Genomic DNA, 24934 nt, shown 5'->3' with positions numbered 1-24934 from the left:
CCCTTCTTCATCTCTTGTTACAGCCTTTGATTGAAAGTCTAGTTTGTCTGATATAAGTATGGCTACTCCAGCTTTCTTTTGGCTTCCAGTAGCATGATAAATAGGTCTCCATCCCCTCACTCTCAATCTAAAGGTGTCCTCAGGGCTAAAATGAGTCTCTTGTAGACAGCAAATAGATGGGTCTTGTATTTTTTTAACCATTCTGATACCCTATGTCTTTTGGTTGGCACATTTGGTCCATTTACATTCAGTGTTATTCTAGAAAGATACGGGTTTAGAGTCCTTAGGATGTCCGTATGTGTACAGTGTAGCCCCCACAAAAAGGGCTTCTGTGTTGGTGCACCCGAATCATCTGCAGAGACACAACCACCCACCCTTGCTGAGCCCTTTTGTGATGCTGCACCATTGTGGTCGCCAGGCTCTGGCTGCTGTGCTCCTCGGAGACGGTGGTGGAGGCACATCTGAGAAGAGTGTATCTGAACGAGTGAAGGGGTTAGGAGGAAATGTCGCTCCCTTGCGCACTGTGGTTCCGGAAAGGCCTTTTCCGGAGAGGTCGCTCGGGAGCTGAGGCCGACCGAGCACTCTCCCAGCAGCCCGACTCCGAGGCCAAGAGCCGGGGTCAAGGAGGAGCTTGGCTTTGTTTTGAGCGATGGAAGGGGAAGCGGAGCCAGGTGAGGCACCAGGCAGCTGGTGTTGGGACAGAACCTGCCCCGTAAGGAGTTGGGTTTTCAGATAAGGGCCTGGGGTCGTTTTGTCCTCAGGGGGAAGGACTGGCATGATGTTGTTGAATTTTTTAAAAGCTGGTGCTGGTTCTGTGTGGATAGTGGGTTGGGGGAAGAGACAAGAATGGATGCAGTGTAGACGTCATTGGGTAGAGTGGCTCCTTGTAATGTGTGGGTTGAGCTCTAAGATTCGTGCTTTAGGCAACAGGTACAAGCCCCTCACGTCACCTATCACATAAAGCACAGGACAGTGTGCGTCTTTATATCCTATACAGAAGTACGTAACGTTTAAAAGCAGCGTGTGTAATATTTACGTGTGTGGGTACAAGGCGTACGCTAAAGTATTCACCTGTTCTGGAGTGCATGGCAGGCACGGTACTAGGTGCTGAACACTATGTGCTGCAGTTACCTTGCCCAGAGACGTATGCGGTTTTACGGAGAGCAATAGAAGGGCATGGGAGTGTGTGGTTCGGTGGAATAGGGGGAACGTGTGCACAGTGCGGCTGCAGGATGGCCGTTTTGTCCCATGGGTCGGCGTGGGTCAGACTCGGGGAGGCGGTTTTCCTTGGGAGGTTCGGCTGCCCTGTGTTCTCCTTCATGCACCCCACTCTGTCTCCCAGATGCCTTTCCAAGCACCTCGTAGTTAACCTCCATCTGGGCGGACTGTGGGCTCTTTGAGTTCCACACGGGCCACTACCCTCCTCCCCACACCTGTGCCTCCTCCTGGAAACAGAGCAGTTTGCTCCCTGGTCCGGTGGTCAGAAGCCAGGGAGATGGCTTTGCCTCTTTCCTGCTCTTCCCTCTCCCTGCTGGTCCGTGGGTCCTGTGGCGTGGAGCTTGCCTGTCTCAGAGGCCATCTGTGAGGTCTCTGGAGATCTGTACCCTGTCATCACTCGGGTGGACTCGGGGAGGGGCCGAGTCCTGCGGTCTTCCCTGCGCCGGCCCCACTCACCTCGCAGCTGCTTGGCTGTGGGGCGGGGGGCGCCTCCTGCTGTGCAGAGATGCTGGCGTCCTGCCCCATCCGTGTACAATACGCCTCGCTCTCTGAGAAGACGGCCTTTCTTTCTGAATCTGTGTCCTGCCTGCTGGCCCTTAGTGCTTGGTGTTGCTGAGCAACTTGGTAACTACGTGGTTTGGGGAAACATGTTTGCCCTGTGTACAAGGACCCTCCAAACTGCTCCTATTCTGCTCCTGGGTGGCTCAGTCGGTTAAGTGACCGACTTCACCTCGGGTCATGATCTTTGTGTTGGAGAGGTAACCCCCGATTCGGGCTCTGTGCTGACAGCCCAGAGCCTGGAGTCTAGTTTGAATTCCTTGTCTCCCTCTCTCGCTGCCCCTCCCCTGCTGCTTTCTGTCTCTGTCTCTAAGAAATAATGACATTAAAAAATTAAAACGGAAAATCTATTTCTATTTGACTCTTTTCTGTTGTTCACAATGGTCGTGCTTGCTTCGTTCTTCCCCAAGGATGAGTAGAGGTGACCGTAGAACAACTTGGTGTTTGGGGTTCCACCCTGCCCACAATTGAAAATCCATGTATAACTTTTGCGTCCCCAGAACACTTAACTGTTCAAACTCTCCTGTCGTCCAGAAACCTTAGTAGAAACACAAACAGTGCATTAGCACCTGTATCTTGTATGTGTCATATGCTATATTCTTCGAGTCAAGTAAGCTAGAGAAACAGTTTTACGTCACAGGGAAATAGGTGCACAGCTCTGCGCTGTATTGATCCCTAAGTTTATTCTCCGTTTGTTTCTAGAATGAATTGTCTATCAGAACCCACATCAGTGCCGGCTTAGGTGACACACTACGCTGTTGTTACGCGTATCATTAGCACTATGCATCAGAAATGGGAGGAATTGGAAAGATTCCTGTGTATTTACGGGTGTCACAATTCATGCATTACCAATGAAGGGTGAATGCTTCATGATGGCCTGGTGTAATCAGTACGATTGCTTCGTCATGGCCTAGGAGATACACGGGTGAATGCATGGTTACAAAGCTTGTCTAGCCTGCAGTTTTACAGCCATATTCCTAATACAGTCTGGACACATTGTGACATTACAAAAACGGCCTGTGATAGTAGGCTGAGAGGCATTTTCTCTGGGCGGGGACAGAGAGAGGCCTGCCAGAAGGAAATGTCATTGTTTGAAAGCCAGGTTACGGAACGACACGTTATTCGTTTTATGTCAGATCTTACTGCCCTTATGCCCGTGTGAGGATAGGCAGTCCAAGTGCACACAAGTCTCGCACACGATGTTCCTCCTGATGAACGCTTAGGTGGTGGTGACACACATGCGCCCCGGGCGGCCTGGCTGCATGCTCCCTCGATTTTCACGCACAGACGTGTGCATGGCAGGTGAAGTGGTTCACTGAGCACCTTGGTGAGGATTTGCTGTCTGGAAAGTGGGGGTGGGTCCTCACAAATTGATGATATGCAGACCTGCATGGGGTGGGGTGGACTCGCTAGATGGGGCAGTCTTGGGCCTTGGGGCCTGGCGGTATGGGGGTGGAGGCGGGCACTGTCTGTGCAGCTTTCCAGAAGGGCCTTTCTGTTCCTGGCCAATGTTTCCATAGACGGCTGGCTGGCTTTCGTCCCAGCGGCCTTGTCATGGAAGGGTCCATGTGGGAAAGGAGCCGAGACTCTGACGGATCACTCCTGGTGGCAGCGTGCTTTCCAGCGATGCCACTTCCATGCCGCCTTCCTCGCCCTCCGTCTGCTTCGCCAGATCTCCTCTCTGTGCTGTCTTCTTCTGTGACCTCCTCTGGGCTTTTCTCTGTGCTCGTGACCTTCTGTAGGATACGCATTTTGAATCCCTGCATCCCCCAACTCTTTTTCTTTTTCTTTTTCTTTTTTTTCTTTTTGCCATATGCACAGTCTCATTCATGAGTTTCCTGATTGGCTGTGTCATAGGTCCTGGAAATCACGCACGTCGTATGGACAGTCATCCTTAGCAGGGATTTCTTGATTGTGTTGGGCTTGATGGTTTTCCCAGAGTTTTTTGTAACGTCCCTTGGCATCTTCCTGACTTTCATAATGTTCCCTCTGTGGTGGTTCTCTTTGGTAGCATTGACTGTCCTTCTTTTAAAGTGCCTGTGTCATGGGCCTCACAGATCCTCGTGGCCCCTGGTCCGCAGGCTGACTTAGACCCGCTGCGCTCCAGAGCGAGTGAGCCGCCAAGACACATTTGGTGGTGACCCGTGGGGTTCTGGGTGGCCAGGACATTGTCCAATGTCAGAAGAACTTTAGAGGACAGTCCCTTGCTTTCAGCGTACTTCCTGAGTTGAGGGACAGAGCCGGGATGGAACTGGTCCAGGGCAAGGGCTCTGGTTGTGCAGCCAGACCACTGGCCACTGGGACTTGTTGCCTTCAGGACCCTGGGGTGAGCTTCCTACACAGGGCCAGCCACCCTGCTCACACCCCCGCCTGTGTCCGCTCAGTCAGTAGCTGCTTCACCCCTTCCTACCCAACATCTTGCTGCTCACTTGTCTTTCTCATGAATAAATGTCGTTTGTGGCATTTTCCCCCCGACAGGGCACCTCCTTCTGCATGAAAAACCTGTGCAGGCAGCCATGGTCTCCTCAACTGATTTTCTTGGGTTTTCACTTTTTGTGTTGGAGTGGTTGACATGAGGTGGATGGTAGTTCCTGCTTCTCTGCAATCTTCTCTGGGGCGTCTGGGAAACCGTGTGCTTCCTCTTCATGGTAGAAGCTGCTTCTCCTATCGTCTGGACCATTTTCAAAGCCAAACCCCTTTCTAAAATCACCAAGCTATCCTGTGCCTGCATTGAAATGTGCCAGTTTTCGATCTTCCCCTTCCTTCTGCCTTACGTCGTGATGTCAGGTCTTCACTTGTCTTGCAGTTTGAGTTGAGTCTGCAGGTGTGCCCGTCTCACAGCAGTCCTACATCCACAGAGATGCCACATCTTCCACACGAGACACAACGATGTCTCACCAATAGCACCAGGTTTTTGCATGTGCTGGGGTAGCCGCAGCGAGAGCTTCGAGAATTTCCCTTTCTTTGTGCCTCCATGGTCCTCACGCTGGCCGGCTGGCAGCTGCAGCTGTGGACCTCATTACATGTCAGGCCTTTCAGCCTTTTCTTGTCATGCCAGGAGTCTTCTCTGCATCGCGGGAGCACGTCCAGCATCCCTGGGGACACTTCAAACGGGTCCCAGGCTGTAATTAAGGTTCATGGTATTGGCCTTAACACGGTGAAAATGACGCAGGAACCCTGAGAAATCACTTCTCCTGTGGTGCTTGATTTACTGGAGAAAGGAAGTGCTTCCCAAGAGCTGAGTAGCAGATTCGTGGATTCGTGCAACACTTGAGGGGACCTCAATAGCAACAGGAGGTGGTGCACCCTTCCCCCAGAGGACAGCGTCTGCTACAGCTCGTGTTATACGGGTAGGACTTAATCCTGCGTCTCCACATTTGTTTGCCTTTCTCTTGACTGCAGATGGCACCATGTAGGTACGGTCAGTTTCTGTGTGCAAAATGATACGTTTTATCTTGTTACACTAGTTTTGTGTATGTTTTCGGAGAGGAAATGCTCTAATAGCCTAGTATCTGCGTATATTTCATGCACTCGTGGCCTCCCTTTTACTTACTAGTTTTGATACTTCGTAGCTGCTCAGCTCATCTGCCAGTCTTTCCAAACGTCACACATCTCCAGAAAAGTTTCCAATGTATTTATTGGAACAAAAATGCCCACATAGAAATGGGCCTGCACAGTCCTACAACAAGGATCAGATAGGCTTCTGTGGTTCACCTTGTCAAGTCAGATTGCAAGGAACGTGGTCAGTTCTGTGGTAACATTCCCGTTGATTTGGAAAGGGCTAATTTATGAAAGAAATTGAAGTAGGTCACCAGTTTGTACTTGGATTTTCTAGAATTGCTGAAATCAACATCTCTCTTTATTTGGAATGTCAGTTGTTACGTGAACGTTTATCCCCTCGTTTGTCCTACAGAGACAAAAGCTCTGGGGCGCCTGGGTGTCTCAGGGCGTGAAGCGTCTGACTCTTGGTTTCAGCTCAGGTCATGATGTCATGGTTCAGGGATTGAGCCCTGCACCGGGCTCTGCGCTCGACTGACTGGAGAGTGTGCGTCCACCTCCTTGGAGCCCACCTGTACGCCATGTCCCGGGCGGGCGCCCAGTATTGGCGGGAGAGAAGCCCCACGCGGGGTGGTGGGCCCTGGCATCACTCTCCTCAGAAACCCTTCCTCCATAATATTTCCTGCTTGACTAAGGAAAGAAGTCATAAACTCGCCCTTTCGTCAAGAGTCCTACCATCATTTTTGAAAAGTCCATCGGGTATGGTTGAGTCTGATTGAGCCAGGGGTTCAGGCTGAGACAGCAGCTTTTGAGTACCGTCAGCCTTTCCCCACTGCCGCTCCACAAGCCTGCTTGCCAGACGAGGCCAGAGGCTGGGGATGGGCAGGAGGCTTCTCGGCCTGTTGCTCCCGAGTCAGCAGAGTTCCTGAGTCCTAGACCTGCCAGGCACCTGAAAATGTCTGTCCCCTCGAGTGTCGGTCCCTCCGAAAATGCCTGGGACTCCTGTGAGTGGTGAGGAGGGGACTGGTGTGTGTGATGCTACTTGAGGGTGGTGGTGGGTGCTGGGACTCTGGAGGGCCACGGAGGCCTGGTGTGCTCTGGTAAAGACCCCCTGTGTCTCTCCACTTTTGTCCCCTCTCCGCCCCCAGGAGTGTGCAGCTCTCGCTGCAGAGCTCCACACCTGCAGGGAGCAGCTCGTGCAGAGAGAGGAGGAGATCGCCAACCTGAAGGCGGAGAGAAACAACACCAGGGTCAGTAGGCGCACTGCCAGTGTCTTTAAACACAGGACACCATTCACTCCCCTTGTCCACATGTCCCCATGGAGTTGGCTGGGACCTATTGTTCTCAAACCTTGTTTGATCCGTGAGGAGGAGTAAGGCTATTTTAACACATTCGAGGGGGTGGCTCCCTACCTGGGAACTGAATTGAAGGGATTCAGACTTGGTTTTGCATTTGGTGAACTTGAGGCCCGGAATTGAAGGTGTTCTTGAAACACGGTTTTCCTTTTGCCTCTCCCGCCAGCTGCTGCTGGAACATTTGGAGTTCCTCGTCTCCAGGCACGAGAGGGCTCTTCAAAAAACAGTCATACGGCGACAGGCGAAGACTCCGGCCGGCGTGTCCAGTGAGGCGGAGGTGCTCAAGGTCCTCAACTCCATATTGGAGAAGGACAAAACCGAGGCTGAAACGGTGTGCCTAGCCACGGCGGTTCTCAATTTGTGCACATGCTGTGTGTTCTAGGCACACTTTGTGTGTTTGTGTGACTGGAGTTTCCTTTTCATCTTCTTGAATTCTTGTAAGAAGACAGGTCTGTATGGTTAAAAAGCAGTAGTTGGTGGAAATGTTGTGTGTATCGATTGGCTAGTACAAATTGCATAACGTAGGTTATTTCGGGGAAGATTTGTCTCCAGTGTAAATTTGAAAGTGGTTAACAAGCACGTTTGTGAACAGGAACATCCGTGAAAAACCTTACCAGCATTCTGTCATGTTATTTGAGGCGAAGGGGATCTTAGGGTAACTGTATAGTAAGGACTAATGAAACACCTCTGTGTACAAAGTCAATCCCTTTGTTTCCAGGTGAGAGAGCAGCTACCTGTGGCACTGGAGGGGTGTAGTTTCGTAGAAGAAGAATTCGGGGCCACACGCAGAGTTCAGCTCCAGACATCATCCCAGGATTTGATTGGAGGGGGTTTCCTTTTTATCCATTGGTTTTAAAACAACATATGAAGACTAGCAGTGGGGGCCCTCACATGTTGCTTCCCTTTCTGAGTTTCAAAGGTGCAGAGCCAGATGAAAGAGCTCCTGGCTACCCTGTGCACTCTCGTGGCCAAGCTGGAGGAGGACCTAGACATCTCAAGGAAAGACCTCATCATTTCTGAAGCAATGAACACCATATTACAAAGAGATGTCCGTGAAGTGAGTGTCGGTTGAAATGGCCACGCCGTCGTCAAGCCAAACGTGGGGTGTTTGGTTCGGCCTTGCCCAGTGTGTCCTTCGTCTCCCACGAATTTGAACGTTTGGAGTTTGGTAGAAGTAGCGGCAGAACGGGACGTGACTCCGGGGCCTGGGTGGGCTGCCTTCCCATCTGCGTGGTGGAATCTGTCCTCCCTGGGCTCTCCCCTGCCGAGGCCTGGCGGGCAGGCGGCAGAGTGGCCTCGGGTGTGGAGTGTGGGCCACCTGAGCTTGGCCCATGCCGTGCTCTCGGTCCGTTTTGGGAACGCACTCGGCACGTAGGAACCAGCGTGGTGCTGCCAGGTCGCTTCCGGGGGCACGACCGTGCGAGGGCGGCTCTGCTGAGGGGCCCTCACGGCCGCCTCTGCCGCCCTGCCCTCCTCCCAGGGGTTCCGTGCTCCTGGTCGTGGCGGTCAGAGTGAGCGAGGGGCAGCCCGCTGGTCCTGGTGTAAGGTCATGGAGGAGTGCGGCCGCTTCTGCACGTGTGGTCGTCGATGGGAATCTGATAATTGTCACAGAAACTAGTAAGGGTAGGATGGTTTCTCTGTGCCTCCTCCTGTCACTGTGAGCTGCCCTTTGCGGACAGTCCCCGCACACCCCACCCCCAGCCCGGCAATGCCACCTTGGGAAGACCCTGTCAGACCCTCGAGGGTGTACGTGCAATAGCAGTCTGTTTAGTACCTTAGTGTGGGTGAGGTCGTGTCAGAATTTAAAACAAAAGTATTTGCAGAAATTATATAACTAGTTCAGTAAAGTTGTTGTTTGGCAGAGGTGGGGAGAGACCCCTCAGCAGAGTTGAATCTGCAGAGAATTTAGAAAATCCTTTCTTAGGACTCATCACTTTCACTCTTGAGACTGCTGACAGAAATTGCTTAGTAAACACGGAGGGCTGGAAGAGGAATCTTTCAGGTGTTGGACAAGAAACACAGGGCAGGACGTTCTGGTTCCATGTGCAGTGTCAGATACCATGGGATACAATGTTGTTACAGGGTTAGGCTATAGAAGATGGCTTCCAGTTATATGAAAGGTGGAGTTTGGCTTCCACTTGTTAACACTGCTGCTTCAACTTTGTGCTAATTGGATGAGATTTCATCCGCCTTTTCCCCGGGAAAAGGATGGTTGTCTCATGGTGTGTGCCTCCAGAGGCAAGTCGCCGTTCTGTGGAAAGCTCAACGGTGTCCGGAGGCAACCGAGGTTGTGACTTCCGGGAGACTTTATTATCCGTTTGTCTTTGAACACATGGGAAAGAATAAGCCTGGGTAACTGGTCAGAATCCCGAGCAGCCTCCGCACTGTTGGCACAGAGCCTGACGTGGGGCGCCAACTCACAGAGCGACACCGGCTGAGCCACCCAGGTGCCCCGAGGATGCTACTTTTCTGTTTGTTTGGAAAATGAGGATTTCGCCCGGTTTTTGTGTCCTGAGTGTGTTAATGTGTCGTACGCTGATTCTTTCCCTGTTTTCCCTCTGAAATACCTGCTGTAGGCCATGGCCCAGAAGGAAGACATGCAAGACAGGATCACTACCCTTGAGAAGCGCTGCCTCAGGGCACAGCACGAAGCCACCTCTCTGCACGACCTCAAGGATAAACTTGAAAACGAGGTCGCAAAGAAGGACTCTCTGCATCGACAGGTCATTAGTTTCGTTGAACTTCATTCCACTTTTATTAATTACAAGTCAAGTTAAGGACCAAGTGTCAATGTCAAGGTTTTAGGATCTTAGAATCTTGTGTTGACCGGCGGGGTTACTTCAACGTCCAGGGTTTAATTCTTTGGAATTTTATGGAAGCATGTTATGGGGCTCCCGTCCTTGATTCCTTCTTTGTCTTGTCTTCCATGCACGTTACTCTGTTGCCTGTTAGCCCTGTTTCCAAAGGAGCAGGGAGTGGCTGGCAATGTGTAGGCAGCTGGCCATTTTGGTTAGTACCTGAGATCGGGGGGAATGGCAGGTGCAGAAGCGTAGTCTGGCGTGAGGATGTGAGACCCTGTGTATTGGGAAGCAGCACGTCTCTTCCTTGGTTGTCTCAGGTCATCCGGCATTGAACAGGAAAACCACATCCAGCTTCTTGGAAACAGAGTGAGTTTGCCTGGTGTGTTTGTCAAATGTGTCAGTCGACCCAAAATCATAATCAAAGTGAAATACTAGGAAGCCATTAAAATGACATGGAGGAATGCTGTTTGAGAGCACGTAACATGTTCCAAATCACGAGTGTAAAGGGCAGATCGTGAAATACTATGTGTACAGCATGTGATTTATTTTTGAGGGTTTTAAAGCATGACACGCAGTCTGTATATACACACAGAGCTATATGCACACAGAAGATGGAAGGAGTCTGTGGGAACAAACGTTAACCTTGCAAAAACCTCACCTTGTACATGATTTTTAAAATGACTTTATATATTTTTAATGCTTCTTTATTTTTGAGAAAGGGAGCCAGAGTGAGAGAGAGAGAGAGAGAGCGCAAGCATGAGCAGTGGAGGGCAAGAGAGGGAAAGAGGGAGACACAGAATCCAAAGCAGGCTCCAGGCTCTGAGCTGTCAGCACAGAGCACGAGGCGGGGTTGACCCCATGAGCTATGAGATCATGACCTGAGCCGAAGGTGGACGCTTAACCGACTGAGCCACCTCGGCTTCCCTAAAAGTCCTTTAACAAAAAAATCTCGTGTCTAAGTTTTCCACGTTGATGTTTTCCACGTTTTTGGTCAAGAGGGAGAGTGTTTTTGTTGAATCATGGTACACTTCCAAAAAGAATAACTGGCATCAGGCATGCTCTCAGAAGCTCTGTGCTGGCTGATGTGCCCACCTCCGAGTGTCCTATGTAGCGAGCCCTCGGACCACAGTATAAATATGTTTGCGAAGGGTTAGGACCGAACCCTTCTCTCCTTAACTGGTCAGGAAGAGCGAGCAAGCTCCTCCAGAAGATAGGTTTTCTTTAACGTGTGGGAACATTGTCTTTGGAAAGACTTCTTTGAAGATCCTGAAGAAGAGCAAAGAGTTTGGCAAGACATGTTTTGCGTAGTGAAAGGAGGACCAAGGCAGTGGGTGACTCCTTGCAGAAAGGAAAGGTTTACTCTGAAGCACCTGCCAAACTGTTGGCTTCAGTCAGAACTAACAGTAGATCTCTGCATTTAGATTTTGTTTCACTTTATTAAAAATGGAAACGGAGAGAAGACTTGCTACACTTTGATGCTTTGCCTTCATTTCCTAGACTGCGGATCAAAACCGCCAGTTGCAAGAGCGCCTGGAGGTGGCGGAGCGGAAGCTGCAGCAGACCCCGAGGAAGGCCAAGTCGCTGCCCGAGGTGGAAGCCGAGCCGGCCCAGAGGGTGGCCACCCTCTGCAAGGTGGGGCCCCCGTTTCCTTCTGGGTCCCATGGTGGGAATGTCATTTTCAAGGCGGTCCGTTCTTGTATCTCCTTTCTCACCGGTAACGTCGGCGTGCCAAAGTCCGCGAACCAGCTGAGATCTGTTTTCGGTGCTACTTTGTCTGAGATTGGAATGCTTTCCAAACGGCAGGCATCATCCCCAGTTTTGTTCCCTCCGGTTTTGTCCGACGTGTGCTGTTTGCCGTTGGCTGCATCTAAGACTCACTGCTTTTCAGAGTTAAGTCAGCGACTCAAAGCTCAAGATAGTAGCCTTGGGTACGAGAAGGACAGGGGTGCCTGGCCGGCACAGTCAGTGGAGCTTGGGACTCTTGATCTCAGGGTCATGAGTCTGAGCTCCTTGTTGGGTGTAGAGCTTACCGAAGGAAAAAAAAACCAAAAAAGCATAGAATTTTTCCGAGAAATGAGAAAATCCTATCCTCTTTTAAACACAATCGTTTTTATTTAAAAAATTCTTAAATGTTCATTTATTTGAGACAGACAGAGAGGGCGAGCCTGGGCACATACATGAGCAGGGGAGGGGCAGAAAGAAGGAGATAGAATGCCAAGTAGGCTCCATGCTATCAGCACAGAGCCTGACACAGGGCTCGAATGCCCAAACCTTGAGCTCATGACCTGAGCTGAAGCCAAGAGTCAGAACCCGACTGACTGAGCCACCCAGACACCCCTGTAAGAAATAAATCTTTAAGGAATTCACTCGGAGGTTCCACAAATAGAGTCGAGGAACGTGCCAGACACAGTCCCTGCCCTCCCAGCTCTCACAGCCCTCACCACCCACAGAGGAAGGCAGCAGTTGAAGAGGTAGTTTCCAGACATGATGTGGTCGGTGCTGGGATCGAATGATGCACACAGGACGAAGGAGCACATGACTGGGCAGCCAGTCCATCCTTCCGGAACCGGGGCTGAGGGAACCTGTAGCAGGGAGACTGTCGGTGCTTCTGTGTCACCGGTTCCAGTGCAGTGAGGGTCCCAGTGGGAAGGGGGGTGGGTTCGTCACGGGATGCTGACCCTCAAGGCTGCCATCAAGTCGGGCAGGCGGCATTGGGCGCCCACAGGCCCAGGCTCCAACAGAGCCTCTCCTCCTTTGTGATCTGCATGTCAAGTCTCCGTTTCTTTTCTCGCCTGTCCTGTCTCCTGTCCCTGGTCAGCCATGCAGCCCGACCCTTTGTCTTTGGACACTGTGCTGCTGAGGAAGCTAAATTGTTGGAAGTGACCTCCCAGCTTAGGAAGGCAGCACGCCTGTTTGCTCTTTCCGTTTGCTGCTTCCTCCTGTCCGTGCTGAGTGGCCAGGGGTGTCTGCCGGGGGACGAGGCACCGTCCAAGGATCCGGGGCCCGGGGTGGGGACGAGACCGTTCCCTACCCCCGGTCACCAGCATGGAAGCCCACTGCTTCCCACTGGCACGCGTGAGGCCGGTAGGGACTGTGAGCAGGCGGAAGGCCGCTCACAGCCTGTCGTGCGTAGGCACGGCGTGTGGTGTGGGGCAGCCAGCTCTTCTGACCCCGCTGTCGCCCACAGGCCGAGCAGAGGCGTGGCAACCTAGAGGAAAGGCTGCGCCAGATGGAGGCCCAGCTGGAGGAAAAGAACCAAGAACTGCAGCGGGTACGTGTCCGGGCGGAGCAGCCGCGCACCTGGCAGTGGTTGAGGATGAGGCGCAGGCTGGGGGTGTGGGGGTAGGGAGTGGTCCCTTGTTTCCCACTTCTCCCCACGTGGACGCCAGGCCCCTTCTCGATCCCATCAGGGGTACAGTGCACTCTTGTGCGAGTTGGACGCTAGCGAACACTCCTAGCCTGTGGACAATGTTCTCTGGGCGCTGGGGCCTCGTAGGCAGTGCCGCTTAGGGGTGGAGGCACCCGCACAGCCCACCGTGCCCACCAGCTCATTAGCAGCTACTCACGGTTGACGCGGGACCTCGTGGGTGTCCCTTGACCAAAGCAGAGGTACTGGCCTGGGGTAGGGCAGCCTAGAGGAGGGGTCTCCTTCCTTAGGACATGATACTGAGGTCCTGAAATCAGGTCACGGGCCTGACATTGGTCCCCACATCCTGAATTTCTACTTGAGATGTAAAGGCACAGGTCGAGTAGATGTTCCTAAGAAGAGGAATAGCGTAATCGAGCCTTGACGAAAGGGAGGCCCGTGTCCCCTGAATCCCCTGAGATTTTTCCCTGCGGGAGCTGGTCGGACGTCAACATGAAACACCCAGGAGACAGACCAGGCAGCAGCCTCCCCAACTTGGGACGTCCATCCAAGGCCATCGGGTTTTGTTTTCACCAGAAAACTCAAAACACTCACCCTTAACTTACAGCAGAAACTCGTGTGCTTGGCCCTCAGGGTCAGAGAATAAAACATGAGTTTCCGCGGAGTGAAGCTTCTGATGCCAGCGTGACGGCTCGTGTTGGCCGACCCCAGCCCGCCATGACACATGCACACAAGCGAGCACAACCAGACGCTAGCCTCTTGGGCCGAGAATTCGACCTCACCTACTTAGAGAAGCACTTCATTGCCTTTAGGACTGTATGGTAGTTTGGAGGGACAGGTGTTGATAAGGATTCTATTATAACTGAGACAATTCCAAGGACACTTTTAAGCTGCTTTGCTTGAAAAATACTTGGGTGCTGATCCCTTCTTGTGGGGTGGCCAGGGTCTTTTCCAAGTGATGGCCGTTGCCGCGTGTGAGGTGTGGTGGTCGTGCTTTCTGTTGCCTGCTCCCAAGGAAAGAGGTGCCAGCAGGTGTGGCTTAGAGATGAGGAAGCCTGAGCCTGGAGGGACTGTCCATTGCCTAGCCTGCGGGTGTGTCCTGTGGGCTCTTCCTCCTCCCTGGGCCCCCCGACTGCAGGGCACATGTGTACTCCATACCCCACGGCCCTCCGCCCGGCAGGAGCCCCTGAATCCTGCCGGCCTGTCCTCGCCGCTTCTGTTTTGGGTTAATTCAGGATATGCGGTAGAAACAAGTTTGTAAACCATACGATTGATGAGAGTTTGATAAAACACAGACCCGTGAACTTTGGGGTTACGTTCCGAAATTACTTGAGGTAATGAGGTATGAATTTGTAATACAAGTTTCCATTACAAAACGTTCAGGAGATGTGTGAATTTCACGAAAAACAGGTGAAAGTCTTTCTCACCACTGAATCTTTCCCAAAGGGGATTTTTTTTTATCTTTCGGTTTTGTCAACGGATTCATTTCTTTCCCCCTGAGGCCAGATCCGAGCTTCTGTTTCCGCCCCGGAATATGCCTCCTCCCGTGTGTAGATCAGCTGATCCCCTTAAGAATACGATCTTTCCTGCATGTACATCTGCCTCCTGAGCCCATCTGAGAGCTAATAATGAGGACATTCGTGAGGGCCCATGCGTGTTTTGTTTCCCAGAAACAAAGGGACCTGCTCAGTGATGACCCCTGGGAAGCAGGTTCCTGCGTTTCTGTGCCCCGCTAGGTCGGTGCTGGCAGTGACGCACAAGCACGCCAAAGAGTGCCGTGGGAAGGGGCAGCCGAGGATGGCGTGCGTGTGGGTCACACCGCTGGTCATTCGCACGCCTGAGCCGGTGTTCGCACTTTGGCTTGAAGCCTGCGTCTTCTCTTTCAGGTAAGGCAGAGAGAAAAACTGAAGGAAGAGAGTAATCAACATCTGTCTAACACTATTGACAAGCTCCTTTCTGAATCTGACGAGCGTCTTCAGCGTCATCTAAAAGAGAGAATGGCTGCTGCGGAAGATAAGGTAGGACATGAGAGACAGCGGCTGAGTGCCCCCGTCCTCACACAGGAGACGCTCACGTTGTGATCCTGAGGAGCAGCGTGGAGCAGAGGCCAACAGCCAGTGGAGAAAGTAGAAATGATTCTTTCACGCGGAAAAACTGCAGGCTGTTACCCACTGCCTACGTTAAGTTCCCAGTGTCCTGTCCCTGCCCGACGTATGTGTGCGGGAAGGTGTGTCTCACTGTCTAGAAGAGGAGTATGGTCTGGGGAGGGCCCGAGAGTATTTGAGGTTTTCACTAACTGAGACGTAAGGAGTAAGCTAGCTTCCTGCTAATCCAAGATGGGCACAGAAACAGCCATAGGCAGTATATAACTAAGGGGAGGGGCCGTGTGCCCATAACCCTTTGTGGATAGGACCCGGCGGTGGCTGGATGCGGTCGGCAGGCCCTCGTTTGCCGCCCCTGTGCTGGAACCTTCAGCCTCGTTCTTGTCTGGGGAGCTAATTTCTACCTCTTTTGTCCAGATGGACCGGTAGGAGTGCGCAGTTCTGTCAAGCATTTAACCAGCTAAAAACAGAGTATGTCCTGTTCCATCTCCTGCATCCCTCTTTTCATCTGGGTTGGAAAGAGTCTAAGCCTGGACTCTTACACCATCATAACGGATACACTTGAGGTGTTAATGGGAGGGAAGCAGTATCATAGGATCTCTGTGAGAGAAGCTCTGGTGGTGACAGTTGGATGTGGACCTGATACTACCGGTTCTGGTTACACCTGTGTCCCTGTAGATGAGCCCAGAATCTTCCCTAAGATTGGCACTTGGAGACACCAGTGAGCAATGCTAATTACACGACACACTTGTTTTGGGTAAAACCCATTATGAGGTGTTATTACACCCCACGTGAGGTTCTACCTTGATCACTGGGGCCAGCCTTTCGGTAGAATAGTTGTATGTGAGATTGGAAGTATATGTACGAAACTTAGGTCAGGTTTCCCAAGTGACTGAGGCATCACAGACCCTAAAAGCTAGTACAAACCAGTGTACCTGCTGCAAGTAAACTTAGGAACTTGTCATACTTACAGTCAGACAGTGATCCGTGAAGAAATTGTACATGGACAAAGTATGAGTAAAGGCTGTTACTGCAGTTTCACAGACAGCATTTCACTCTGTGGTCATGTGACCCGGTTCGTTGGTATGGCCATCCGCTCCATGCCTGGTGTGTGGTGCTGCGTTATTGTAAAGAGAAATTTCGGCATGCTCTAGCATGTGGAACGTTTGAAAGAATCAACACTAAAGGACTGTCAGTCCCTTTCTCAGAAGTCTCTGTTAGGAGAAGTTGGCAATCTAAAAAAACAGTTACAAGAAACGCAACGTGAGAAGGTATTTCCATCTCTCAATCATTCAGTGATGGGTTGAGACTGGAAAGGAGCAGGTGACCTCTGGGGCTCACACTTCCTCCAAGGCGAGCCACCAATGTGCTTTCGAGCGGCCCCACGCTCGCAAGTCTGAATGGCACGCATGTGGCGGAGTTGGAGCCGAGCAGCCTATGGGGTTCAGATTTCTGAGTCCCTTCGCGGGTTCGCTCGAAAGCTAAAATGTTCACGCAAATCTTTCTTTGAGTGCAGTGTTACCCAGCAGGAAGGTAACAGGTGACACGGGTGTCATCCCAAGGGTTCTCGCGGCTGCATTTGAAATGGTCAAACAGACGGGTGATGTTAGTTTTCATGTAGCCCGATGCAGGCAACATGTTACTGTATCATGTAAATAGCGTAGACATAAAGGAGCTACTCTACAATGTTTTTCCACATTCAGTCCTTGCAACCCACGGGGTGTCTCACAGTTCCATCCCCTGTGGTCAGGACCAGCCCCATTTTGGGCGGTCAGTTAGCCACGTGCGGCGGTGTCTCCGGCCTGGGACGGCACTGCCTAGGGGGTAGTTGTGTGACCGAAGCTCCTCGTCGGTTTTGCTCCCTGGCGCTGCGTGTGCAGACGTGAGGCTGGGCTGCAGAGGGTCCACGACGGAGCACGTGCCTATGGCACAGAAGGGCTATTCCCCCACCGCCCAGAAAGTCCTGCTCCTCTCTACTTAATTAGGAAGAAGTCCTAGTGGCTCGGTGTTTCTCCTCTGTAACCTTGCTATGCCTGAGACCTAACTGTTCAGTAGGGTTTAGGACCTTCACTTGGTGATCCGGGTGTTTACTGGAGGACTCTTGGAGAGAATGGTCTTGGGGTTTGTAACTGCTGAATTTACCCAGCGTGGTTATGATGGTCAGCATTTCAGCACACTTGATGCAAGAAGTGTTTTCCATTTTTTCTTGAATTCTAATGAACCTACAGTGTTGTATCAGTTTCAAGTAGACAGCATACCGTTTCAACAATTGCACACGTGAGTCTGTGCTCGTCACCATCACTGTGGTCACCGTGTGTCACCACCATACAGAGTCCTTAGGGTATCACGGACCGTATTCCCTGTACTGTGCTTTTCATCCCCGAGACGCCTTTATTTGATATCTGGATGCTGATGCCTGATAATCACCATCATCTCTTTTGCCCACTGCCCCTACTCGCCTCTCCTCTGGCCACTACCAGTTTGTGCTCTGTGTTGATGCAAAGACTAGTTAACCTTGCTTGCAGTGAGTGTCGTTGTCATTTGCTGCTTTGCAGGATCGGCTTCTACAGAAAATGGAAGCACTGAGGGCCGTATTGAAGCGGGCAAGATTAAGAGGCTCTTCGCTTCACCATGGGTATGACACTTCCCGGTTCACAGATCTGTTTGAGATGCGGCTGGGGGCGGCTTCCCTCTGTCACCAGTATGACCTGAACCAGCTCATGGTTCCAAAGTAGAACTGTGGGTGTGCTATGGTATGACCCGAACCGAATCACAGTGACACACTATAACCCTGAGTGTGTTGTAGTCTGACGCGATCCATTTTCCAGGTACCACCTAACTGAAGATGGGGTGGGGCTGGGGGCGACACTGCCCTTCACCGTACCTAACATGAACCACCTCACAAACACATATGTTAGCACCTGCTGTGTATCTTCCAGAGGAATCCTTTGGCCGAATGGGCAGGGTGACTGGATGTAGCTCGGGGAGCCGGTAGCTTAGTAGTTGGCAAGAGGGAGAAGTAAAACCTGATTCCAGAGGTTAGGTTTGGAATCTCAGGAGACCGGGAGGCATGACAGAGCTCGCAGCCATGGGAGGAGGAGTGGAAGTTAGGGAAAGTTCTGTTAGTGTTTGGGTGGGTTTATTTGCGGCCTCCCTCCACCGAGTGTGGCGGTGATGGTGTGGGGCTAGGAGGGGTCCAGCGTGCCAGGTTCGGCCCAGCATCCCTGGAAGCTATGGTCCCTTCCGCAACGCCAGTGGGGTCACCATGGGAGTGGGCACGTGGCCATGGTGGTGAAGGTCACCTTGACATTGGTGGGGTTAGCGCAGTGCTCGCAGTTTCTTATATTTTTGAAAAGACTGGAGAATGACATGTAATCGCTGTAACTCTGTTGGGACGTTGGTGAGTCGCCTGAGGGAGTGGGTCAGCCGGCTTGTGAGCTGCATCCGGCAGACAGTAATTGTCAGCAAGGTATGAAAAGGTTTCCTAGCTTCTTTGTAGGAAACGGGTACCATGTGAGAGTCATTCTGGTGTGACAGTGCCTCGAGTTGCTGACTGGGCCCCCTTCGGTGCAGGAAGCAGGCTCCTGCTCCAAAGGCAGGCCCACTCAGGCCTCACTGGGGTCTGTGCGGCTGCCGACGGGGGCTCTCGGGAGAGTCGAGGGTGTGCTGTGGCTGTCCTTGTTGAGCCTGCTTGTAGGAGAGAGAAGTCAGTGCAGGTAGAGTCACAAGCGGCCCTCCCTGTCCACGGAACTCCTGGTGGCACAGCGAATGTGTGTCCGGAGAGAGAAGTACACAGGAAGATCCGGGCACAGAGCAGCCTCTTGGTTGGCTGACGGAGATCCTCGCCAGCAAGACACCAGTGTGCTGAGTGTCACCATTCCAGGGCTTGAAGACGGGTATGTGTGAGGAGGCCAAGGGAGCAAACAGTGGATGCGGTGCAGGCCACTCGTGTGCATGTTGGAGTTCTCAAGGGAAGGGGCTGTGCAGGCCCCTGGAGGGTGGCACCCTGGAGCAGTTGCCATAAGAGGGACGTCCACGCCCGTCACCCGCCTGAGGTGAGCTGGCCAAGGAGAAGGATAGAGAGGATCGCAGTGCTCCCGTGGTTGCGGAGGCATTGGCTGCGGTCACAGGTGGCCTTGTGGTCAGAAGACCCCGGACAGGAGACCGGCTGAGGAACAGGGTCTGTTTGAAGCCGTCTCACAATGTGCTCTCTCGTGTGGTGGCAGAAGAGAGGCTGGTGGGAGCTGTGTCGCCGTGAGCGGCCGGGGGCCGTGAGGACGAGACTGAGAAGGCGGCAGGCAGGCTGGACAGCTGAGCCCTCCTGGCACGACCTCACAGCCACGTCTTCTGTTTGTGTCCTCCTCTAGCAAGATGACATGGTCTGGGTTGCAGAGGAAAAGAAAGGTGACGGACCAACTTCCACACGCAGGCGGGGCAGATGGGAGAGAGCTCTGGGATAGGACTGGGTGCAGGGTGGTGGGGTCGGGAGCCAGGGAGCCTGAGATAGGGTGTCCGAGTCAGGGGACACACGCGAACCTTGGAGGAGCCACGAACCTTCCCAGGTCCCATGCGGGGGTGGCGTGTGTGGCTCTCCCCGATTGGCGATGTGTCGTGGCCGCACAGCGGTGAAGCTAGACCAACTGAGCTCAGGTGAGCAGTTGTTCTGGGAATGGGGGGACCAGAGGAGGGGAAGATGGTTGTGGCCAGCGGGCAGTTCCGACTTGGCTGTCTTAGAAACAATCAGTACCCTGAGGCAGCACGTGTCAATGACGTTTCTCGAAAGGCCGCAGGGAAGAGCTTGAAGCACCACAGAGGAGACGCCCTGTCATGGTGGCTCTGTCTCCAGGCCACAAGGGGTGACGCCAGGGGCCCCCTCTTTAGTTGATGTGAATCAGACGGGTGTGTTCTGTCTCCCGAGACCATAAGGATTTGTGAAATGGAAGGCAGCCTCTCTTCTTTTCCAGAGAGCAAGGAGCCACTGGACTCCCGTGCAGGGTTCAAGTGTGGAGGGTGACCCGTGGCTGAGGCCGGGCACGTGGGCTGGCGGGTGCTCCTTCACAGCTGCTGACCGCTTCGTGCCCAGAGCCTTTGCTGAGGGGAGCAGCTGACAGCCTAATTAAGTGACTCCACCCTAGGGGCTCGGGGCTCCATGGAACTTTTCTGGAGACTTCTGAGGCCAAGGGGTACATTTGTCTGTTAGTCTAACTGCACAGAGGCCAGAGACGCTTTTGCCTTGGAAACACCGGGCGCATTGCCACCTCCTGTGTACGGGAGCTGCGAGGTGTGGTTCCCGAGGATCCTGCTGCGACTGCCCCTGGGGCGCCCGATAGTGGCTGGTGGAGGAAAACCTGGGGTCACCTGGCATCACAGCGAGGGCCTTGGCACACGTGGGCCGATGGCAGGTGAAGGCCAGAGGGGCGTATAGGAGTGCTTCCCGGTCAGTTGGGCAGGAGGTGGTGCAGACACGCAGGACGACAGCTTGACTGGGGGCAGGTGCCGCTCCACCTCGGGGACGTCTGGGCCGTGGGGATGCGTTGCACCTGCTGGGCCCGGAGACCCTGTCTGCACAGGGCCCGGCTAGCGGGCTTGCACTGGAGCCAGGGGCAAGGATGCCTTCCTTGGAGACCTTTATCTGTGACCTCATTTTCCCAATTGACGGGTTCTGGCCTGGCTGACAAAGTCCACTTTTCTTTAGATAACAACCTTGGTGTGTGTGTGTGTGTGTGTGTGTGTGTGTGTGTGTGTGTTTGATTGTTTTCCTCCATATTTCAGGCGGACGCACGTCGGCAGCATCCCAGTTTCCAGGTTCCGTCTGGCGGACAGCCCCACGGATGCCAGCAGCACCAGCAGCACCACGGTGTTGCGGCGCCACCGGAAAGGCCGTGTGGCCCGTCTGCGACATGAGCCTTACAAGGCAAGGACCTCCATCCTCTGGGGGCTCTCGTGGGACCCACCTGCCTGCTCCAGTGTCACCTGCCTTTTCCTCTGTCTGTGAGGCTCTTCTGGAACTAAAGGACTGATAGGCTGCTTTCTCTTTTCCCCTTCCCCCATTCTTCTTTTGCTGCCTTAGAATTTACTTTTGAGAGCTTTTGTTCTTTCTTTGTATAAAGTAGCAATGTGGATTAAGATAGGACCTAGTGTTAAGCACAGCACAATGCAAATTAGTAAGGGTTTGAGACGCTAATGAAGGTTAAATGAACACGTGTATTCATCCTTAAACAACAGAGAATTCACCTTTGGAGTTTAAGTACTTTTGTCCTTTGTCTCTTCAGCCGCGTATATTTTTATATATTTGTGTAAGTTTTGAGCACCTGTAGTCATGGAACAAGTTTGGTGCAGATATCGTCCCAGAGCTAGGGTGCAGCATGACTGAAAAACCCAGATGAGGGGCGCCGGGTGGCTCAGTCGGTCAAGCGTCCGACTGCTGATTTCTGCTCATGTCACGATCTCTGGGTTTGTGAGATCGAGACCCGGAGCCCCGCAGCCCCGCAGCCCCGCAGCCCCGCATGGGGCTCTGCGCTGACCGCGCCTGGAGCCTGCTTGGGATTCTCTCTCTCTCCCTCTCTCTGCTCCTCCCCCACTTGAAATAAAACAAAGAAAACAATAAATAGATAAAAAGTCAGAGGCGAGGCCTGCACCCCTATGTGTGCACAGTGTAGTGAGGGGAGACCACCAGCGAATGGGAAGTAAAAGGTGATATGTGTGTTAGTTATCTATTTCTGTTTGACAGATGATTGACAAGTCCCTCGATGGGCACCTGTGGATAGCCCCAGAGTCCAAGGGTGGCTCTCTGGGCAATTCCCAGTGTGGCAGTGGAGAGAGAGAGACAGAACTGGCAGAGACCAAGCGGTCACAAGGTGGAAGGAGCTCAGTGAGCCAGGTGCTCAGGGAAAGGGAGACCGGTGGCCTGGTCATGCTGGGTGGGGCCAGGCAAGGTGGAGGCCGAGGACCACAGTGGTCTGGTCCAGGAGCCCTTGTGCTAAAGCCCACTCGCCCGAGTTCCAGAGTCTGTGTAGACACAGTAGGGGCAGCTTTCTGGAGGACTTGAACTCTGGTTGGGAGCAGAGACGCAGTGCTAGCTGGAAAGAGACACAGGGTAAAAGTTCTGTGGTTTGTGTTTTGTCATTTTGCTGTTTTGCCCTGGAGCGTCTGTGGTCACTCGTGGCTGGCTCGTGTTGTTTCTCATGTATCTTCATTTGTCATTAGACAGTGGGGTTTTGCCCCAATAGTCATAAATTGTCGTTAGCGTATCACTGTATAGTACAGGTGGATACGGGTATGATCTAGATAATAGTTTGTAAACGAAGTGCTTCTTCAAAAGAGATAAGGCACTGAGCATAGATGAACGGAAGCTCGATACAGACAGCACGCTTTGTGGTGCTGACACTCGTGTTCAGGACTCCAAATCTCATGGGCTTACTGAGCACAAGTACTGCCTTCTACACTGAAACTCAGGACTCCTACAACATGAAGCTGTCACCTGCCCCTAAGCCCGTTTTTATCACGTACCTGCCCAGGGCACCCTCCTGTAACCAGCACAGTGATTCGTGAGAGGTTGTCAATCAAATTCTAGGTCAGGATTTCACATTCACGTCCAGCAGGGCATTAACAGAGTGGGTTTGTTTGGTGTTATACAAGGTGTTGCGGGAACTTCGGCATCCCCTAGGGTGATACTGTAAAAGTGTAACTTGGTTTTCAACAAGGAGAACTGTTACAGGAAAGTTTAGAATAGGCACCTGTTAGAAGTCTTTGTTCTACAAGATGCCATGTTTTAATAAGTTGTGTATGTTGTAATGGAGTTTTACGTCCCTGAGTGATAATTGGTAGTGTCTCTGGTAAATATTGTATAACCTATTACGTTCAGATGTGTGGTGGAACAAAATTCTGCTTCCAGTCGTGGTTGTTTCTAAATCTTCTCTCAATTACATCCGTCCTGTTGTTCTCTTTAAAATATGTTTGCCTCATTGGGTCTTGGAAATTGTAGCTTCCAAGTGTGCAGTAAATCTGATTTCTCTTCTTTTCTTTGCATGCCTCTGTCAGCCTAGTGATGTAAGGAAGCATCGGAGAAAGCGAAAGTGTTTCGTAGTGCAACCTAGCTGTGTTTGTGTGTGGTGTGGGGGAGAGTGCCCGTCTCTCCACAGCTGGGTAAGGACGAGCGGCTGGCGTGTGCGGGGAAGTACAGGAGCCACTGGGGGCTGGAGCGTGGCGGCCGGTTTCCACGGTACCTGCGACGGCCACCAGAGCTCGCCGTTGTCTCTCGTTTGTGTCTTGCTCGCTGCGCTGCGTACTTAGTTCCGTGAGACCTAGAAGTTTCTAGGAAGAGAAATTACTGAAGCAGAGGCATAGAGTTTCGATTTCGGGATAACCACTTTTGACAGCCGTAGCCAGCAGCATTCAGAGAGCTCTTAGCGTTCGCCACCTGGTGTGTGCAGTGGTTTAGGATCCTGTGACCTGGCCCTCACAGACATCCCCGCGAACCACAGCTTGTGTGGTTAGCCCATTTCCAGACGTGCAACCAGAGCCTGAGAGCCCGGGTCCTGTGCATGAGGACACTTTGCAGGGCAAACACTGGCCACGACACCACTCTGCCACATACCCCACCTTTGCGCGGGCGCCCTTCTCCCATTTACAGTGCCCCTCGCCGGGACAGGACACCTCCTGTGTCCAGAGGACAATGATGTGGGTGTGCCCATTCTCAGGGGAAGCGCCGTGCCTCGGGACGGAACCCTCGACCAGAGAGTCCGCCTCATAACTGGGATGCCTTGCTCCCTGGACCGGACCCCCATCCCAGACCTTCCCAGCCATGCGCTGACAGGGCCGTGCCTCTGATACAGAGCTGGGCGGCAGCTGGGGGAGCCCCTCCACTGCACAGATGGTGTGTCCGTTCAGTTGAATTCTTGCGTTCAAGTGCCAGTTCGGTCACTGGTTGTTTTGTGACCGGGGTGTATTCATCACCGTCTTTTTTTCCTGCTTTGCTCTCCTGGTAAGTGAGGACAGCGAAAGGTTCATGGCCCTTGGGGTGTCCACACCCTGCCCATCGGTGCACGGTCCTCAGAGATCAGGAGCTCACATCGGCGACGGGGCACAGAGCACGCCCTGCATTCTGCTGGCTCGTGCTGCCTTTTCCTCTGTAGCAAGACTTTCTCAAGGACCAGAGGGTCGTGTGATGAACACCCAGGCAGGACGGCCTGCTCCCGCAGCTCACTGATGGCTACTTGGAGGGCTCTTTGGAGGTTTTGGGGGATGAAGTCTAGGTGTACGGGCAGTGGGTGTCAGGTCCATGCAGACAGGGCCAGCACGGGCGTTGCACTTCCCAGCCTGGCGGGAGCCATCCGTTTTGGTTGAGACTGAAATGGCCCATAGGCACAAGTCTGGCAGGACCCAGTGCTGGGCGGGGGCCTGTGTGTGGACTGCGCTGTGACACAGGGGAGGGTGTGCTCCCGGAACCCTCCGTCCCTGCTCACCTCATAGCCTGGTCGCTAGTGTGGCTCCCTGTCCTGTTCCCTTTTGGGTTCATATCCTTGCTTCCACCTGGGTATGAAATCTACTTGTGTTGAGTGAGTCTGACCCTGTTTGGTTTTATGTGGATAATTTGTAGCCTGTTAAGGTAGCCTTTTGTTGTCTGATGATTGTCAGGAAATCAGGAGAGGAGGCAGGTGTTCTGGAGCTGTTGGTGAAGCTTGTGTCTTCCCTGAGCTCAGCTCCACTTGGTGCTGGCCGCCATGGGTGTCCCGAGCCCCATGCAGCTTCGGAGGTCCTGGTACAAACCCAGTTGACTGTGCCTGTCTCGCCAGTCCTACACGTGTGTCTCGTGAGATCCGGCCCTGCCTCACCACCAGGACCTGTCAAGGGTCATAACGCTGGCGGGTCCGTGGCCCCACGGTCCTTTCCAGGGCCCACAGCCACATAGCCGCAGACCCACAGCCTGTCACAGAAGGAAAAATGGAGTCTGAAGGGGTTCGTTTGTCGTGACGGCAGCCGAGGGACACTGTGTCTCCACCGTGTCGAGCAGACTGTCTGTAAGCTGCAGATGGG

General features: G+C 52.9%; 1 protein-coding gene across 1 annotated transcript; it reads left to right on the top strand.

Moving 5' to 3' along the window:
- The first annotated feature begins 503 nt into the window (after window positions 1-503).
- LOC124507286 (liprin-alpha-1-like) lies at window positions 504-20894 on the top strand. The gene is given in 11 exon segments (XM_047073693.1): window positions 504-671; window positions 6423-6524; window positions 6796-6960; window positions 7348-7686; window positions 9206-9352; window positions 10928-11062; window positions 12618-12701; window positions 14684-14815; window positions 16108-16170; window positions 17455-17534; window positions 20672-20894. Coding segments are annotated over 11 exon segments (1638 nt in total).
- The last annotated feature ends 4040 nt before the right edge of the window (window positions 20895-24934 follow it).

This window comes from Lynx rufus, unplaced genomic scaffold (assembly GCF_022079265.1).
Source record: "Lynx rufus isolate CCGP_SWC_20201006 ecotype Redwood Valley unplaced genomic scaffold, mLynRuf1.p SCAF_11, whole genome shotgun sequence".
Lineage (NCBI taxonomy): Eukaryota > Metazoa > Chordata > Mammalia > Carnivora > Felidae > Lynx > Lynx rufus.
The sequence above is the reverse complement of the archived record's forward strand: the minus strand, read 5'-3'. Positions and strand labels throughout refer to the sequence as shown.